General features: G+C 47.4%; 1 protein-coding gene across 4 annotated transcripts in view; it reads left to right on the forward strand.

Annotated features, from left to right (window-relative positions):
* The window catches only part of LOC140398322 (aquaporin-5-like), an 84044-nt gene that overhangs the window by 46783 nt on the left and 18112 nt on the right, over nucleotides 1-19149 (forward strand). For 2 of the 4 annotated variants that reach the window (XM_072486881.1, XM_072486880.1), the window contains one exon: nucleotides 5358-6782. The exons of the other annotated variants lie outside the window; for them this stretch is intronic. In XM_072486881.1, the coding sequence (XP_072342982.1) occupies nucleotides 5358-5738 (381 nt within the window). In that variant the 3' untranslated portion in view covers nucleotides 5739-6782. Of the gene's footprint in view, nucleotides 1-5357; nucleotides 6783-19149 lie in introns of those variants that run through there. 4 annotated transcript variants of the gene reach the window in all.

A 19149-nucleotide genomic window follows, 5' to 3' on the forward strand; every position in this document is an offset into this window, starting at 1 on the left:
GAGTCCAACATAAAATGTCAACGGACAATGAGAGAATTCCCTGCTCTGCAAACCTGACCTTTAAATATGATTGCACAGATAAGAACATAAGAACTAGGAGCAGGAGTAGGCCATCTGGCCCCTCGAGCCTGCTCTGCCATTCAATGAGATCATGGCTGATCTTTTGTGGACTCAGCTCCACTTTCCGGCCCGAACAGCAATAGCCCTCGCCAGGAATCGAACCTGGGACCCTGGAGCTGTGAAGCAACTGTGCTAACCACTGTGCCTACCAATAGCAAATGTCGTATAATTTGGATAAATGCAAGGTTACCGACATTGGTAGCAAAAACGAGAAGGCAGACTATTTTCTGATTGGCCATAAATTAGGAGACCTGGTGCCCTCGTACACCAGTCATGGAAGGTAAGCATGCAACTACAGGAAGCGGTAAAGAAGGCAAATGGGATGTTGGCCTTCATAGCGAGAGGATTCGCGTACAGGAGTGGGGACGTCTTGCAGCAATTATACAGGGCCTTGGTGAGAGCACGTCTGGAATACTGTGTGAGTTTTGCTCTCCTTATCGGAAGATGTTCTTGCTATAGAGGGAGTGCAGCGAAGGTTTATCAGACTGATTCCTGGGATGACGCGACTGATGTATGAGGAAAGATTGAGTCAGTTAGCATTGCATTCGCTGGAGTTCAGAAGAATGAGGGGTATAATAAATATTCTAACAGGACTAGATAGGGTAGATATAAGAAGAATGTTTCCAATTGTCATGTGAGAGTACCTTTAAGACATGGATGTTTAAGCAATGTACCTTTAAGAAAGTGATGTCAGAGAGTGGGTGGAACTGGGCTTTAAATCAGCCATTTTGAAGTTTCAGTTTGAAAAAGAGCTTGTGTGTGTATGTGTGTTTCCAGAGAGCCGCAGTTTGAAAAAGCAGCTTGTGTGTGTCTGTGTATTTCCAGAGAGCTGCAGTTTTAAAAGCAGCTTGTGTGTGTCTGTGTGTTTCCAGAGAGCTGCAGTTTGGAGGAAAAGAGCTTGAGGAGTGTCTGTGTTTGCAGTGAGCTGGATTTGCTGTGATCTCTGCCATGAAAGACTATCTCTGGATCATTTGGGTGATTTAAACTCATGTGATCAGGCCTTTAACCTGATGTGACTTTGTTTAAAGGTGTTAAGCCTCTTGGAAGTTTGAAGGAACATTTTGAGGAATTATTTACTGTAGTAATATTCTCGAAGTTATCTTTGAAGTAAGGGGTATTAAGGGATCCAATGTTTCTTTAAGATGTTAAGTTGAGTTCATGGAATAAACATTGTTTTGTGTTTAAAAACCCACGTGTCCATAATTGTAATCCCACGCCTAGGGAACAAGCCGTGTGCTAGGAAAAACTACAAATACATTAAAGAGTCAGGTTGGTTGAACTCCATGATACATTTTGGGGTTCTGAAAACGCCTTGCCCATAACAATTGGGGGCTCGAGGGGAATAAAAGTCTATCTATTGGATTGGCTTTTGTGAACTTAAAGACAGTGAAGGATTGTTGCTTTTCCGGTGTGGTATTTTAATTTAAGTGTGGAGTGTGTTGTGGACAATGGCTCTTTCAGAGGTTCAGAAGTTTTTGGGGGTGGAGACTGTCACACGCAGTACTTTATGGACAGAGACGAAAAGCAGACTGTTGGGTCTGGCAAAAACATTGCAGTTAACATTACCTGACAAAATGCGAAAAGATGAGGAAATTATGGCGGTGGTTCAGCATTTAAGGTTGCCTGAGATAGAGTTTGACTCATGGGAAACAGCAAAAATTCAGTTGCAAATTAAACAAATGAAACATGAGAAAGAATTAAAGCGGCTTGAATACGAAAGAGAGAGAGCGGAAAAAGAAAGAGAAAGAGATAGAGAGGAAAAGGAGAGAGAAGAAAGAAACAAAGAAAGTGATAGAGTGGAAAGGGAAAAAGAGAGAGAGTTTGAACTTCGGAAAATGGCTCTGAAACATGAAAATCAGTTAAAATTGGCAGACATAAAGGGAAACGTACAGTTGGATGATAGTGATGAGGATAATGAGACAGAGCGTCATAGTCGAAGACGTGGTGGGGATCTATTTAAATATGTTCAAGCATTGCCAAGGTTTGACGAGAAGGAGGTAGAAGCCTTTTTTAGTTCATTTGAGAAGGAAGCTAAACAAATGCAATGGCCACAGGACATGTGGGTATTACTGATTCAAACAAAGCTGGTAGGTAGGGCTAGTGAAGTGTTTGCATCAATACCGGAGGAGGAATCTGGAACGTATGAGGAGGTGAAGAAATCCATCTTAAGTGCATATGAGCTAGTGCCTGAAGCTTACAGACAAAGGTTTAGAAATTTAAGGAAAGAATTTGATCAAACATACATTTGGGCAGCATGGTAGCATTGTGGATAGCACAATTGCTTCACAGCTCCAGGGTCCCAGGTTCGATTCTGGCTTGGGTCACTGTCTGTGCGGAGTCTGCACATCCTCCCCGTGTGTGCGTGGGTTTCCTCCGGGTTCTCCGGTTTCCTCCCACAGTCCAAAGATGTGCAGGTTAGGTGGATTGGCCATGATAAATTGCCCTCAGTGTCCAAAATTGCCCTTAGTGTTGGGTGTGGTTACTGGGTTATGGAGATAGGGTGGAGGTGTTGACCTTGGGTAGGGTACTTTTCCGGGGGCCGGTGTAGACTCGATGGGCCGAATGGCCTCCTTCTGCACTGTAAATTCTATGATATACATGGAGTTTGAAAGGCTCAAACAGAGTAATTTTGATAGGTGGATAAGCGCTCAGAGAAATTATACTTTTGGAGGAGTTTAAAAATTCAATTCCTGATGTAGTGAGAACTCATGTGGAAGAACAGAGGTTAAAACTGCGAGGTTAGCAGCGGAAATGGCAGATGATTATGAATTCGTTGATCAATCAAAGATTGGTTTCTGACATCAGTTTCAGCGGTGAGGGGTAGAAACTGGGGACATGAGAAATACTCAAGTGGTAAAGATAAAGGTGATCTGATGGGAGACAATAAGGAGAGTGTACCTCAGATTAAAAAAGAAATCCAGGAGGCTGGAAAAGAAATGAAAAGTTTCAGATGTTTTCACTGTAATAAACTAGGCCATGTAAAGTCATAGTGTTGGTGGTTGAAGAAAAGCACTGGGAAGGCTGATGTGATAAAACAGGATAAGGGTTTGTTAGAGTGGTAAAGGAAGGCGCAAGGGAAATGAAGGAGGTGCAAACGATTGTACAGCCTGTTCAAGAAGTAATTGTTAAGAAGGTGCCAGATGTCTTTAAAGAATTTACTTGTGTGGGTAAAGTTTACTCATGTGAATCAGGAGAAGCAGGTAAAGAAGTCACAATTTTGAGAGATACAGTCTTTAATGGTAAGAAATGAGGAATTATGTAGTTTGGGAAGAATGTTGCCAGAAAAGGCGGTGATATGTGGAATTCAGGGTGAGAGGAGTAGCGTTCCATTATGTAAGGTTGGAAAGTCCAGTGAAGAGTGGTGAAGTGGTAGTAGGAGTAATAGGTAAACTATCTTGTCAAGGAATACAGTTTATCTTGGGTAATGATATAGCTGGATCGCAGGTGGGAGTGATGCCTACTTTGGTTGATAAGCCAGTGGAAAATCGGACAACTGAAGGGTTGAAGGACGAATATCCTGGGATTTTTTTCCGGATTGTGTAGTAACAAGGTTGCAAAGTCACAGGTTAAGACAAGAGGAGAAATCAAAGAGTGAAGATGAAGTTGAAGTGCTATTATCAGAAACGATTTTTGATCAGATAGTTTAAAAACAAGAACAGGTGGAGGATGAGGTGGATATTTTTAGTTCAGGAAAATTGGCGGAGTTACAACAGAAAGATGTAGAAATAAATCGGATATATCAGAAAGCATATACGGAAGAGGAATCTGAGAGTATACCAGAGTGCTATTACCATAAAAATGATGTCTTGATGAGAAAATGGAGATCTGTACATATGCAGGCGGATGAAAAGTGGGCAGAAGTTCATCAAGTAGTATTGCCGGTAGGGTATAGGAAGGAGGTGTTGCGAGTTGCACATGAGGTACCAGTGGGAGGTCATTTGGGAATAAGGAAAACTCAAGCTAAAATCCAGAAATGTTTTTATTGGCCTGGACTACATAAAGATGTAGTTAAATTTTGTCAATCATGTCACACATGTCAAGTGATAGGGAAACCTCAAGCAGTGATAACACCAGCGCCCTTAATACCCATTCCAGCATTTGAGGAACCTTTTACGAGGGTCATAATTGATTGTGTAGGACCGCTTCCTAAAACAAAAAGTGGGAATCAATATCTTTTGACTATAATGGATGTGTCTACTAGGTTTCCAGAGGCCATTCCAGTACGTAATATTACAGCTAAAAGGATTGTGGAGGAGTTACTTAAATTCTTTACTAGATATGGACTACCCACAGAAATTCAATCGGATCAAAGATCAACTTTTACTTCAAAGTTATTCAAAGAAGTTATGGATAGCTTAGGAATAAAACAATTTAAATCAACTGCGTACCATCCAGAATCGCAGGGAGCATTAGAAAGGTGGCATCAGACATTAAAGAAAATGTTGAGGGCATATTGTCAAGATTATCTAGAGGATTGGGATAAAGGAATTCCATTCGTATTGTTTGTAATTAGGGATACACCTAATGAGTCTACCAAATTTAGTCCTTTTGAACTAATTTTTGGTCATGAGGTAAGAGGATCACTGAAATTGATTGAGGAAAAATTGGTGGGTGAGAAATCGGAAATTACGCTATTGGATTACGTGTCAAATTTTAGGGAACGATTAAATCGAGCAGGTGAATTGGCTAGACAACATTTGAAAGTTACACAAAATGTGGTGAAACGGGTAGCGGACAAGAAATCCAAAGTTCGTAGTTTTGCCAGTGGGGATAAAGCTTTACTGTTGTTACCAGTGGTAGGTGAGCCTTTAAAAGCTGGGTTTTGTGGACCGTATCAGATTGATAGGAAATTAAGTGAGGTGAAAACACCAGATAGAAAGAAGGCTCACCGAGTGTGTCATGTGAATATGCTTAAAAGGTACTTTGAAAGGGAAGGAGAGAAAAAGGAGGTTTTAATGATTCTAACTCAAAGTGACGAACCAAATCCAGATGACTGTGAATTTGACATACGTCAAATTAAATTGGAAAATGAGGATGTTCTTAAAAATTGGGATGAATTGTTAAGTTGCCTTCCAGAGGAAAAATAAACTGACCTGAAAGAGTTATTGATATCACGTGGGCAAGTTTGTAGAGATAAATTGAGAAGTACTAAAATGGCTATACATGATGTAGATGTGGGAAATGCTGTTCCTATCAAACAACATCCATATAGACTTAATCCTTTAAAATTGGCACAGGTTAACAGAGAGATTGAGAGTATACTGAAGAATGGCATAATTGAAGTGGGTTGCAGCCAATGGAGCTCACCCATAGTGATGGTACCTAAACCAGACGGTACCCAACGGTTGTGTGTGGACTATCGAAAGGGGAATGCAGTTACAAGAACGGACTCTTACCCTATCACATGTTTGAAGGATTGCATTGAGAAAGTGGGACAATCTGCTTTTATTTCCAACGTCCAGACATGGAAGGAACATTTAAAACATCGTATGGAGTTCTTTGATCGACTTCAGGAGGCGGGTTTGGTGATGATCCTAGCCGAAAGTGAATTTGGAGAAGCCCGAATCACTTTCCTTGAGGAGTTTCCGATACCCTCAAGACAAAGGGAAATAATGTGATTTCTTAGCATGAGTGGATTTGAACGAACAGTTGTGCAAAAGTTCTGTGGCGTGATTACTCCACTGATGGAAACGCCAAAACTTTCAATGGACAGCCGACTTCCAACAGGCATTTGACTGCCTGAAAGCTGCGGTAACCAATGTTCCTGTATTGGAGAATTGCAAGGGGCTCTGTGGTCAGAGTGAACTAAAGTATCTGATTCTAATGAGAAATGCCGAGGAGTAGAGGAATGGATGGATCGTGCAGAGACTTTGTTCAAAGAGACTGCCAATCGAGAAGGATTTTGGTTGGAGGAAGAAGGACAAAGAAAAATGGACTATATTATTCTACCTGTTTGCGTGTGTTGTTTTCTTGAAATGAAAATGTATATTTACTGTGTGCATTTCTTAGTGGATGGTGCAAAAGTGAAAAATGAAACCATCTTGAAGTTGATGGTGTCATGTGAGAGTACCTTTAAGACATGGATGTTTAAGCAATGTACCTTTTAGAAAACAGTGATGTCAGAGAGTGGGTGGAGCTGGGCTTTAGATCAGCCATTTTGAAGTTTCAGTTTGAAAAAGTGCTTGTGTGTGCCTGTGTGTTTCCAGAGAGTTGCAGTTTGAAAAAGCAGCTTGTGTGTGTCTGTGTGTTTCCAGAGAGTTGCAGTTTGAAAAAGCAGCGTGTGCCTGTGTGTTTCCAGAGAGTTGCAGTTTGAAAAAGCAGCTTGTGTGTGTCTGTGTGTTTCCAGAGAGCTGCAGTTTGGAGGAAAAGAGCTTGGTGAGTGTCTGTGTTTGCAGTGAGCTGGATTTGCTGTGATCTCTGCCATGAACGACTATCTCTGGATCATTTGGGTGATTTAAACTCATAATAGTAAAGCCTTTAACCTGATATGATTTTATTTAAAGGTGTTAAGTCTCTTGGAAGTTTGAAGGAACATTTTGAGGAATTATTTACTATTGTAATATTCTCGGAGTTATCTTTGAAGTAAGGGGTGTTAAGAGATCCAATGTTATTTAAGATGTTAAGTTGAATTCATGGAATAAACATTGTTTTGTATTTAAAAACCCACGTGTCCATAATTGTAATCCCACACCTAGGGAACAAGCCGTGTGCTAGGAAAAGCAACAAATACGTTAAAGGTTGAGGTTGGTTGAACTCCATGATACATTTTGGGGTTCTGAAAATGCCTCGCCCATAACACAAAGGTGGGGGCATCCAGCCTGAGGTAGCGGGTAGACCATTTAGGACAGCAATGAGGAGAAATATTTTCACCCAGAGAGTGGTAATATTGTGGAAATTTGGTTGGAATCCGTGAAAGACGATAAGTCGCCATGGCCAGATGGATTGTTTCCAAGGCTATTGAAGGAGGTTAGGGAGAAGATAGCTGATGCTCTGAGGATGATTTTCCAATCCTCACCATATATAAGGGTGGTAGCGGAGGACTGGAGGATTGCAAACGTGGTTCCCTTGTTTAAAAAGGGATCAAAGGAAATGCCAAACAATTATAGTCTTACGTCGGTGGCGGGAAAATTAGTAGAATAAATCCTGAAAGACAGGATTAATTCATATAGAAAGACATGGACTTGTTAAAGGAAGATCTTGCCTCACAAATGTTTTGAGGAAGTGACAAGAAGGGTTGATGAAGGTAGTGCAGTAGATGTTGTGCATGGATTTTAGAAAAGCATTTGACAAAGTCCCACATGGCAGATTGGTTAAAAAAGAAAAAGCCCATAGATACAGGGCACAGTAACAGGAAACAAAGGGTAATGGTCGATGGCTGCCCTTGAAATTGGAAAGTTGTTTTAAGTGGTGTTCCACAGGGCTCAGTGTTGAGACCCTTTTTGTTTGTGTTATATAATACCAATTTGGACGTGAATGTGGGAGGAGGGGGGCACAATTGGGAAATTTTCAGACGACACAAATATTGTCCAAGTGGTGGACAGTGTAGAGGATAGCTCCAATCTCCAATCAAAACAATATAGATGGATTGGTGGAGTGGGTGATAAAGTGGCAGTGGAATTTAACACAGAGAAGTGTGAGGTCAGCATTTCGAGAGGTCAAACAGTTATAGGGAATACACAATAAATGGGAATATACTAAGAGGGGTAGATGAAGTGCGAGATATTGACGTACAGGGACACGGGTCCCAAAAGGCAGCAGTAGTCAAGGTTGTAAGGAAAGCATATGGAATGCTCTCCTTCATTGGCAGAGATATAGAATATAAAAGTAAGGATATAATGTTGAAATTGTATAAAACACTGGTGAGGCCACAACTGAAATACTGTGCGCAGCTCTGGTCACCACATTACAGGAAGGACGTTATTGCTCCAGAGAGAGATTTACAAGAATTGTCATGTGAGAGTACCTTTAAGAAATGGGTGTTTAAAAAATGTACCTTTAAGAAAGGGTGTTTATCAGTGATGTCAGAGTGTGAGTGGAGCTGGTCTGTCTGTCAGCTTTTTACTTTCGTTTTAGGCTGTTTGCTGCAGGGTGTGTTTTAGTTTTGTTTTCAGTGTTGGAGCTGAAGCCAGACAGAGCAGGTGTATTGTTGATCTCTCTGCCATCAAAAGATTATCCCTTGATCATTTGGTGAATTCAGAATTATAAATGTTCTCAGTAGTGAATGTAAACCTAATGTGCTTCTGTTTAAAGGTTTTTTTAAAGTCTTCTGGATGTTAAAAGGACAGCTTACGGATTACGTAGTGTTGTATTATTTGGGGGTTGTATTTGAATTAATGGTTGCTAAGATGTTCACTGTTTGTTTCAAAAAGGTTAAAAAGGCCGTGTGCTCCCCAGACCATTAAAGGTTGTGGGTCAGGTGAACTCTATGATACACTTTGGGGTTCTCTAAATCCTGGCCCATAACAGAATATTGCCAGGGCTAGAAAAGTGTCGCTACGAGGAGAGATTAGATAGGTTGGAGTTATTTTCCTTGGATCAAAGAAGGCCGAGGGGTAACTTAATTGAGGTGTACAGAATTATGAGGGGAAGAGATAGAGTGGACAGGATGAAATTGTAGAAGCACAGAACATAGATTCAAGATAAATGGCAGAACATGTCGAGGGCACATGAGAAAGAACTTATTTAAGCAGAGGGCAATGGGAATTCGGGTTGGTGGTAGAGGCAGAGACCCTAAACTCTTTTAAAAAATACCTGGATCTGTACTTTACTTGCTGCAAGCTTCAGGGCTGTGGACTGGATGTAGGAAGGTGAGATTAGAAAGGGCACATGTTTGTCCTCTGGCTGGCATGGACAAGATGGGCCGAATGGCTTCCTTCTGTGCTGTAATTTTGGTAGTTGAGGCCAAAACATATATTTTCAAGGAGCAGTTAGATATAGCACTTGGGGCGAAGGGGATCAAAGGATATAGAGGAAACTGGGATTAGGCTATTGAGTGGATATTGAGCCATGATCATAATGAATGGCGGAACAGGTTCGAAGGGCCAAATGGCCTCCTTCTGCTCCTATTTTCTATATTTCTATGAAAGAAACATGAAAACGAATGTGCAAAGATGAGTAATCAGTCAGAGGATTGGACAGATTTTGAGAATCAGCAAAGAATGATTCAAACAAAATCCGGAGAGAGAAAGTTTACTTTGGGAGAAATCTACCTTGTAATATAAAACAGGTCGCAAGAACTTCTACTAGCATTTTAAGTAGAAAAGCTAGCATTGGTCCCCCAGAGAGTGAGTCTATGGAAATGGTCATGGAAAAATAGGAAACAATGGAAGCATTGAACAGATATTTTCAGAGGGATTCTCTGTTTAGGCCTCTAAGTGTTGATGTTGGGACTGAATCGATGGATTTCTACGACAACGAAATTGGCGAAGGTCGTGGAGCAATTCATGATCCGTTAATGGGCTAGCACCGTTGCCACGTGGAACACCAACAATTCCAATGAAAAACGCATCCGATTCGCCAGAGTCGGGATTGCACTCGAGAGGCTAATAAGCTGCAGCCACATATTAGCACTCCATTCCCCACAAACTCATTCCAGCCAACAAGATGGCAGCCCGGTTTGCAGACCCGGGTTTGAGACCCTACGGGATGCCGGGCTACCCTGTTCCCCGGGGCGGGAAGGTATCCAACCGCCTGCAGGGGCAGGAGGTGGTGCCAGCAATGCATGCCATCCAGGCCAAGGCTGAACGTGTGGAGAGCGCCAGGTGGGACGAAGGTAATGGCCATCGATACGGATGTTCAAGGCCTGGGGCAATCTGTGCAGGCGGTAGCCGAGGCCCAGGACAGGGCTGTCCTGTCACAGACAGCTATGTACCAGGGTCACCGGGACGTCACAGCGGCGCTCCAGAGCTTGGCCCAGTCACAGCGGGTTACAGCTGAGGGCGCCGTCGGCATTACCCGGGGGCTGGCCAACCTGAGCCAACCCTGGAGGGAGGTGGCACAGTCACTGAGTAATGTGGCACAGTCGCAGAGTGAGGTGGCCCAATCTCTGTGCTCCATGGCCGTCAGTATAGAGACCCATGTCGAGACGAGAGTGGGCCTCCAGGATTGGTGATGCCAGGTGGTGGGGAGCCCCAGGAGTTCGCTCTGGTTGCATCCTCATCCCACAGAGTATCCCGGGGGCCATCAGGCACCCTGAGGAAGGAGCAGATGATGGGGCCAGTGCTGGTGACTCCCGCAGAGGAGGTACTGGAACACCACAGCGCCTCTGACTTGCCCCGTCCTGATCCTTACACATCCGATGGGCAGCAGTAGAATAGGTGGCACCATGCCACTTGGGGAATCCGAATGACAGCAGGGCAATAAAGGCCCGATCACTCCAGAGGTCGGTCGCCAAAGGGGACCCATGTCACAGGGTGGGAATCGCAGCAGACCGCCTCCACTTCTGATGTACCACCTGGGGGATCCACCTAGTTGTAGCGTTAGGGCCTGTAATGCCAGAAAGGTAGACACCATTTAAGATGGCATGGATGCAGCACATAGGACACGTTAGGGGCTAGGGCACACACCGTTACAGAGATTTGTTGTTTAGAATTAGAATTTACAGTGCAGAAGGAGGCCATTCGGCCCACCAAGTCTACACCGGCCCCTGAAAGAGCACCCAACCTAAGCCCATGCCTCCACCCTATCCCCATAACCCAGTAGCCCCACCTAACCTTTGGACACTACGGGGCAGATTGCACATGTTTTTTATAAAATGCACACCTCTGCACAAAAGTTCCAACCTGCCTTGGTGTTCTGTCAGCAGGTTGTGAGGGATGGGCAGATGGTGGACGTGGCCTCGCCCCTTGTCCTTCCACTTGCTTAACTCGCCCCATTCCCCCACCCCCCACTGCCCCATCCCCACCTCCGCCACCCCCAGGGCTCAGTGGGACCATGTGAGGGGGAATGAGCAGCTCGCATGCAGGGATCACCCAGGTGGACGGTGGAGATGGGGGAGAGGCGGGGGGGGGGGGGGGGGGGGGGGTGGTGGTTGTAGGATAGGTGGTCATGGTAGGGGGTGGGATGGGATGTCCATGTCATCGACCAGGCCCCTAGCCAGTGAACCTGGAGGTGATTAGAGCGGTGTCCTATGCAGCCTCCTGTGCCTGCCTGGGCCCAATTCCCTAATCATCCTGATCCTACTCTGCAGCCTCCTCATTCATCCCCCTCCTCCAGTGAATCGCCCCTCTGCTGCATGATGTTGAGTAGGACACAATGATGTGGGAGATCCTACTAGCGCTATACTGCAGGCCCCCTCCAGAGCGTTCCAGGCACCTCAACTGCATCTTGGTCACGCCACGTCATCGGTCTGTGGCCTCTGGCTAGGCGTCATCAACCACGACCGCAGTGGATAACACCTGTCGCCCAAGAGCCAACCCCTCACCCGGGGATGCGCCTTGAAGGTATCAGGAACCATCACACTGCCTGGTTGTTGGGCTCAGACAAGCACGACGTGCAGCTCATGGTCACACAATCAGCTATATGTTCAAGAGGAACCCCTTTGGGTTTGTGAAGACTGGCCTGTCATGGGCCGGTGCTCCTAGGGCAACATACATCACATCGATCACCCCCTGGACCTGGGGCATCGCGGTGATGACGGCGAACCCCGCTCCCCGGACATCCTGGTGGGCTCAGTCCACATTGAATTTGAAATTGTGCCGAGCTGGCATTTAGGGCCTCCGTGACAGCAAGGATGCAGCTTTGCACCAAGGTCTGTGAGATCCCAGACAGGTCCCCACTGGGCGCCTGGAAGCACCCAGTGGCGTAAATGTTCAGGACGACATTCATCTTGACGGCCGCCGGGAGCGGGTTCCAGGTGCATCATGATCTGGCATATATGTTGTACTATGCCCCCTCCTCCCCTCAGCCGGAGTCTTCGACGGTATGCCCAGTTCAGCAGGTCCTCGAATGACGGGAGCTGCCAGAACACAAGGCCTCATGCAGCACCTCCTCCTTGACTTGTTGGGCAGCCGGCTCTCCATCCTCACCAGCTGGCTGCTGTTCTTCTGGGTCAGGCTCCTCTACAGGACTTTCCTCGAGCAGCTCCTACTCAAAAAGCCGCAGTGCAGGGGCAGAACGGTGGCGTAGTGGGTAGTGGTTAGCACTGCTGTCTCACGGCGCGGAGGTCCCAGGTTCGATCCCGGCTCTGGTCACTGTCCGTGTGGAGTTTGCATATTCTCGCAGTGTTTGCGTGGGGTTTCCCCCCATAACCCAAAATATGTGCAGGGTCGGTGGATTGGCCACGCTAAATTGCCCCTTAATTGGAAAAAATGAATTGGGCACTCTAAATTTATTTTGAAAAAAGCTTCAGTGCATCCCCCAGGTCTGTGGTGGCCAGGATGAAAGCTACCATTCCTGGTTGAATTCCAAAGCCCATTGTCTGCAGGGGGTGAAAGGCAGTCATGTTAGCATGGTGCGTCCCCCCGTGTCAGCCAGGTCCACTGCAGCCTCGGTCCCCACACATCCCCTGCCCTTCCCACCTCCCCCAACCCCACACCCACCCCTGGCTGTTCCCCCTGGGACTCTGCCCTCCACACCGCTGGCACTACCCATGCCAGTGATATGCTTTGCAGCGCCCATCCACTGCCTTCCTGTGGGGGCTACAGTGGGCGTTGCCCTTGCGGGGGCCATCTGATGCCCTGCCAACGGATGACATCTGGTTGCAGAGATGGGTTGGTGGGCTTAAGGTGGGGTGGAGGCAGGGGTTGGGGTTTGGTGGGTGGGGGCACCCATATGGCCTGATGTAACTCTGCACATTCACGAGCCATAGAAGGCAGAGAGTAGCAATGGAGGGATGCTTTTCTAATTGGAGGGCTGTGACCAGTGGTGTCCCACAGGGATCAGTGCTGGGACCTTTGCTGTTTGTAGTATATATAAATGATTTGGAGGAAAATGTAACCGGTCTGATTAGTAAGTTTGCAGACGACACAAAGGTTGGTGGAATTGCGGATAGCGATGAAGACTGTCGGAGGATACAGCAGGATTTAGATTGTCTGGAGACTTGGGCGGGGAGATGGCAGATGGAGTTTAATCTGGACAAATGTGAGGTAATGCATTTTGGAAGGTCTAATGCAGGTAGGGAATATACAGTGAATGGTAGAACCCTAAAGAGTATTGAAAGTCAAAGAGATCTAGGAGTACAGGCCCACAGGTCATTGAAAGGGGCAACACAGGTGGAGAAGGTAGTCAAGAAGGCATACGGCATGCTTGCCTTCATTGGCCGGGGCATTGAGTATAAGAATTGGCAAGTCATGTTGCAGCTGTATAGAACCTTGTTAGGACACACTTGGAGTATAGTGTTCAATTCTGGTCGCCACACTACCAGAAGGATGTGGAGGCTTTAGAGAGGGTGCAGAAGAGATTTACCAAAATGTTGCCTGGTATGGAGGGCATTAGCTATGAGGAGCGGTTGAATAAACTCGGTTTGTTCTCACTGGAACGAAGGAGGTTGAGGGGAGACCTGATAGAGGTATACAAAATTATGAGGGGCATAGACAGAGTGGATAGTCAGAGGCTTTTCCCAGGGTAGAGGGGTCAATTACTAGGGGGCACAGGTTTAAGGTGAGAGGGGCAAGTTTTAGAGTAGATGTACGAGGCAAGTTTTTTACGCAGAGGGTAGTGGGTGCCTGGAACTCGCTACCGGAGGAGGTAGTGGAAGCAGGGACGATAGGGACATTTAAGGGGCATCTTGGCAAATATATGAATAGGATGGGAATAGAAGGATACGGACCCAGGAAGTGTAGAAGATTGTAGTTTAGTCGGGCAGCATGGTCGGCACGGGCTTGGAGGGCTGAAGGGCCTGTTCCTGTGCTGTACATTTCTTTGTTCTTTGTTCTTTGTTCTTTGAGCCACATTGGGCGGCCAATGGGATGTGAGGCAAGGTGGCTGGCTTGCAAGCCGTGGCAATGGCGGCCTATGCTTGGGCTCCCCAGTCCAGGGGGGTCACCCCGAACCCATGGCCCTCCCCGGTCACCCCCGCTACTCTCTCCAGCCCTGGAAGATCCCCTCCCCCAACTAGCCATGTCAATGGCAGGACCGGCAGCCCACGGTCGTGCCTCTGGGAACATGTCCTACCTCCTCTCACTCGCTCAACAAGCACAGTGTCTGGTTCTCGATTTTCAAAACCACAGTGAACTTTGCCGTTGGTAATTCCTCCTCATAGAGGCGTAGCATCACGGAAGCCAGGGAGAATACCGAGGCCTGCTAATGATATGCCAACGGCATTTACTATACATGTAGAGCAGAATGTACTCACGCCACTGTCGAGGCACCGGAGCATGACATTCTGCCAGGCACCCGGCACCGGCCATGATTTCCGCCTCCCGTGTGATTGTCCACCCAATCACACTTTCCAATTCCGGCATCGCTGGACATAGAATCCTATCCTTTGTGTCTGTTTACACTGTAGTAGGTACTGGAGAAAGTACTTGAAAATCAAAAGGTGAATGTGAGGAACAATCACATCACTCGGGAAAAGATGCTGCGAAAACTATTAGACTTAAAGGCATACAAGTCCCCAGGATCAGATGTCCTGCACACCAGGGTCTGAAAGGCAGTGGCTACAGAGATAGTACAGACATTGGTTATAACCTTCTGTTATAACCTGCCTGCTTACCACTGGCTGGGGACTAATAGCAATCCCACAATCCTTAGGGAATATGAGCTTCCCCAATGAGGGGGGGGGGGGGGGGGGTGGAGAAATCATTAGCAGATTCCCTGCATAAATAAAGCTGGCCAGTTTGGAACCAGCTAGAGAGGAGTGAGCAGCAAGGGAGTTGCTGCTGCTGTTGTATATATATGTTATTGTAAATAAATGTTACTTCTTTCTATCCTTCAACTCGTGCTGGATTCTTCGTGGCCCTCACAAAACTGGCAACGAGGGTTAAAGTGGATAGCTGTCTACACTACTGAAGCCACCTCCCTAGATTTTTGTTGGATACAGGTTGGAAGTTGTTTTCTATTACAACGTACCTCTGTACGGACGTTTGGATGTTTTTGATGCTGCGCTGAAAAGCTGGAACCAGTACACACAACGGATGCGTTACTATTTCCGGGCAAACAACATCACCGAAAACGAGGGCCAGGTGGTCATTTTGCTCACCGCCTGCGGCCCGCATACGTTTGGGGTGATTAGGAGCCTTACGTACCCAGCTGCGCCAGACACCAAGGCGTTTGATGAACTTGGGAACTTAGTGGGGCAACATTTTAACCCGTCCATGATAGTCCAGCGTTGCCGGTTTAATACCGCTGAGAGGACCCCTCGAGAATCCCTTGCAGAGTTTCTATCCAGGTTATGCAGGATTGTGGAGTACTGTGACTATGGTGAGACCTTGTCAGAAATGTTTCACGACCGTTTGGTTTGCGGTATTAACAATGTGGTCACCCAGAGAAAGTTATTAGCCGAGCCAACATTGACTTTTCAACAGGCCATTCAGATAGTATTATCCCGAGAGAGCCCAGAACGGGGAGTGCAGGAGCGACAGGGAATGGAGGTGCATGCCTTGGGGTGCAACCCCTTCCGTCCAAAAGCATCTCCCCGCACCCCTGCGGTACCTTGGGTGGGGCGTCGTCCGGATCGATGCTAGTGGCCACCGGACGTTCCTCCCCGAAGGGAGCCTTCTCCAGAACCAATGGATGAGGAGCCATGTCAGTGTCGGACTTGTGGGCACCAACCCCGTCGCAGATGTCGATCCTGGGGGCGCCAGAGGCACCATCGTTCTGACAAAAACTGGGGCCAGCCCAGGGGCCGTACCTTCCATTTGGATGAACCTGCGGCGACTACTCACGAGGACGTGGACAAGGAGCACAATCGAACCAGGAGCCAGGCCGCATTATTTCCGGGCACGCCAGGTGCCTTACGCTTTGCTCAAGAAGGTAGAAGGGGAGCTCACTCATTTGGAATCCTTGGGTATTATCAGGCCCGTCCATTTCGCTGACTGGGCAGCACCAATTGTACCTGTAATGAAGCCAGATGCCACAGTTCGCTTGGGCTGCGACTATAAACTTAGTGAATACAGCTTCCCGGCTCGACCGATATCCAATGCCTCGCATAGAGGATCTTTACGCGAAGCTTGCAGGCGGACCCTCGTTCACAAAATTAGATACGAGTCACGCCTACCTACAGTTGGAGCTGGACCCTGCCTCCCGGCCATATGTAACTATTAATACACACCGGGGCCTGTATGAATATACACGGTTGCCCTTTGGGGTATCCTCTGCCTGCGCTATTTTTCAACGCGTCATGGAGGGCATCTTGAGAGGTTTACTGCATTTCGCTGTCTACTTAGACGACGTTTTGATTACAGGGACGTCGGAGTAGGAACATTTGGAAAATTTGGAGGCTGTCCTTAGACGCTTTTCAGAGGCTGGAGTCCATTTATGTTGTACAAAGTGCGTCGTTCAGGTGAAGGAAGTAGTCTAACTGGGTTATCGGTGGACCGCGAAGGTTTGCACCCCGTCGCAGAGAAGGTGCGTGCGATTCAACAGGCCCCGCTCCGACTGACACTTCGCATCTTCGTTCTTTTCTCGGCCTCGTAAACTATTATGGGAAGTTCCTCACCAATCTGGCAACTACGCTGGCCCCGTTGCACCTGCTAAAGAAGAATCACAACTGGGTTTGGGTTCAGCCGCAAGAAACCGCTTTCTGGCGAGTAAAACAGCAATTGGTGTCGTCTGGGTTACTAACCCACTATGATCCTGGAAAGCCTTTGCTCATCACATCTGATGCATCCCCGTATGGTATTGGGGCCGTCCTGTCCCACAAGATGGAGAACGGGGCCGAGCGGCCGATAGCTTTTGCCTCCCGCACATTGACTGCAGCGGAAAAGAAATACACGTAGATCGAGATGGAGGGCCTGGCAGTGGTCTTTGCGGTGAAACGCTTCCACCAGTACGTGTATGGCCGCCATTTCACTATCCTGACTGATCATAAGCCTCTGCTGGGACTTTTCCGAGAGGATAAGCCAATACCGCCCATTGCTTCCACGCTGGGCTTTGTTGCTCGCTGCATACGAGTATTCTCTGGAGCACAAACCAGGAATGCAGATAGCGAATGCCGACGCACTGAGCCGATTGCCTTTATCGACCGGCCCCATGTCAACCCCCACGACCGGTGAGGTGCTTGCAACTCTAAATTTTATGGACACCTTGCCTGTCACGGCATCAGAGATCCGTGAGTGGACCCAGACGGAGCCAGTCCCGTCAAAGGTTCGGCACATAGTCCTGTATGGTGGGCAGCATAGACAGCTCCCAGGCGAGTTGCAGGCATTTTCCTCCAAGCTGTCAGAATTTAGCGTGGAAGACGGTATCCTCTTGTTGGGGACGCGTGTGATTGTCCCAGAAATGGACAGGAGCTGATACTAAGAGACTTGCACAATGGGCATGCAGGTGTGACCAAAATGAAAATGTTGGCCCGGAGTTATGTCTGGTGGCCAGGCCTCGACACCGACATTGAGAAGGTGGGCCAAAACTGCTCCATTTGTCAGGAGCATCAGAAACTTCTGCCGGCCGCACCCCTACATCACTGGAAATGGCCAGGGCGGCCTTGGGCGCGCTTGCATGCGGATTTCACCGGCCCTTTTCAAGGACCCATGTTCCTTCTATTAATTAATGCCCAGTCTAAATGGTTAGAGGTGCATAAGATGGTAGGCACAACGTCCTGCGCAACAATCGAGAAGATGCGTTTGTCTTTCAGTACGCATGGCCTCTCCGACGTGCTGGTCACGGAGAATGGCACTCCATTCACGAGTGAGGAGCTTGCGAGGTTCATGAAGATGAATGGTATACGCCATATCCGCACTGGCTTTCAATGGGTTGCGGAGCGCGCAGTGCAGACATTCAAACGGGGCCTAAAGAAGGCAGTCTTCAGGGTCAATGGACACGAGACTGGCTCGTTTTTTGTTTTCGTATGGGATGGTTTTGCCGGACATTGGCGCAAAAGTACGCTACACTCAAGAACGGCAGGGCCATGTTTTTTTCTCGCCATCGGCCGATTCGGCAGTTTGCGCCCGGTGACACAGTGTTAATTCGAAATTTTGCTGGTGGTGCCCAGTGGGTCCCTGGCGTTATCTTTCGCTGAACGGGCCCTATCTCTTATCAGGTGCAAGCCCAGGGTCGTCTCCAGCGCAAGCATGTAGATCATGTTCGGTCCAGATGACCATCACTTCCAAAGATTCCCCACCCCCGGAGATCATTTCTACAGCCACAGAGACCAGGCACAGTGGAAAGTATTCCTCACAATCTTCCTCTGGTGCCGCACTCAAAGTCTGCGCAGGTCGTAGCAGAACCGCGTGGAGATAGAGACGCCGAGATGACGGAGGCAGCGGACTCCGACTCCGAGATGGAGACACGGGACGCCTCAGAGGTGGAGTCCTTGGGCCCACGGGCCGTGGATGTACAACCGTTACGCCGTTCATCACGGAAGCGCCGTTCTCCATCTTGATCCAGCGCCTCGTGCAAATGGTGTCCGGCCTGAGGCAAAACAAGTCCAACACCCTCCTTCGCCAGGGTCTTCAGTGGATTTGTTGGACTTTGTAAGGGGGGGGATGTTATAACCTGCCTGCTTACCACTGGCTGGGGACTAATGGCAATCCCACAATCCTTCGGGAGTATGAGCTTCTCCAATGAGGGGGGCGGACAAATCATTAGCAGATTCCCTGCATATATAGAGCTGGCCAGTTAGGAACCAGCTAGAGAGGAGTGAGCAGCAAGGGAGTTGCTGCTGCTGTTGTGTATATATATGTTATTGTAAATAAATGTTATTTCTTTCTATCCTTCAACTCGTGCTGGATTCTTCGTGGCCCTCACAAAACCTTCCAAAATTATTTAGATTCTGGAAGGGTCCCAGTGGTTTAGAAAATAGCTAATGCTATAAAACACCTTTATTCAAGAAATGTGGGAGACAGGAATGTAGAAACTACAAGCAAGTTAGTCTAACTTCTGTCATAGGGAATTTGCTAGAATCCATTATTAATGAGTCTGTAGCAGGATACT

This window comes from Scyliorhinus torazame, chromosome 21, assembly GCF_047496885.1.
Source record: "Scyliorhinus torazame isolate Kashiwa2021f chromosome 21, sScyTor2.1, whole genome shotgun sequence".
NCBI lineage: Eukaryota > Metazoa > Chordata > Chondrichthyes > Carcharhiniformes > Scyliorhinidae > Scyliorhinus > Scyliorhinus torazame.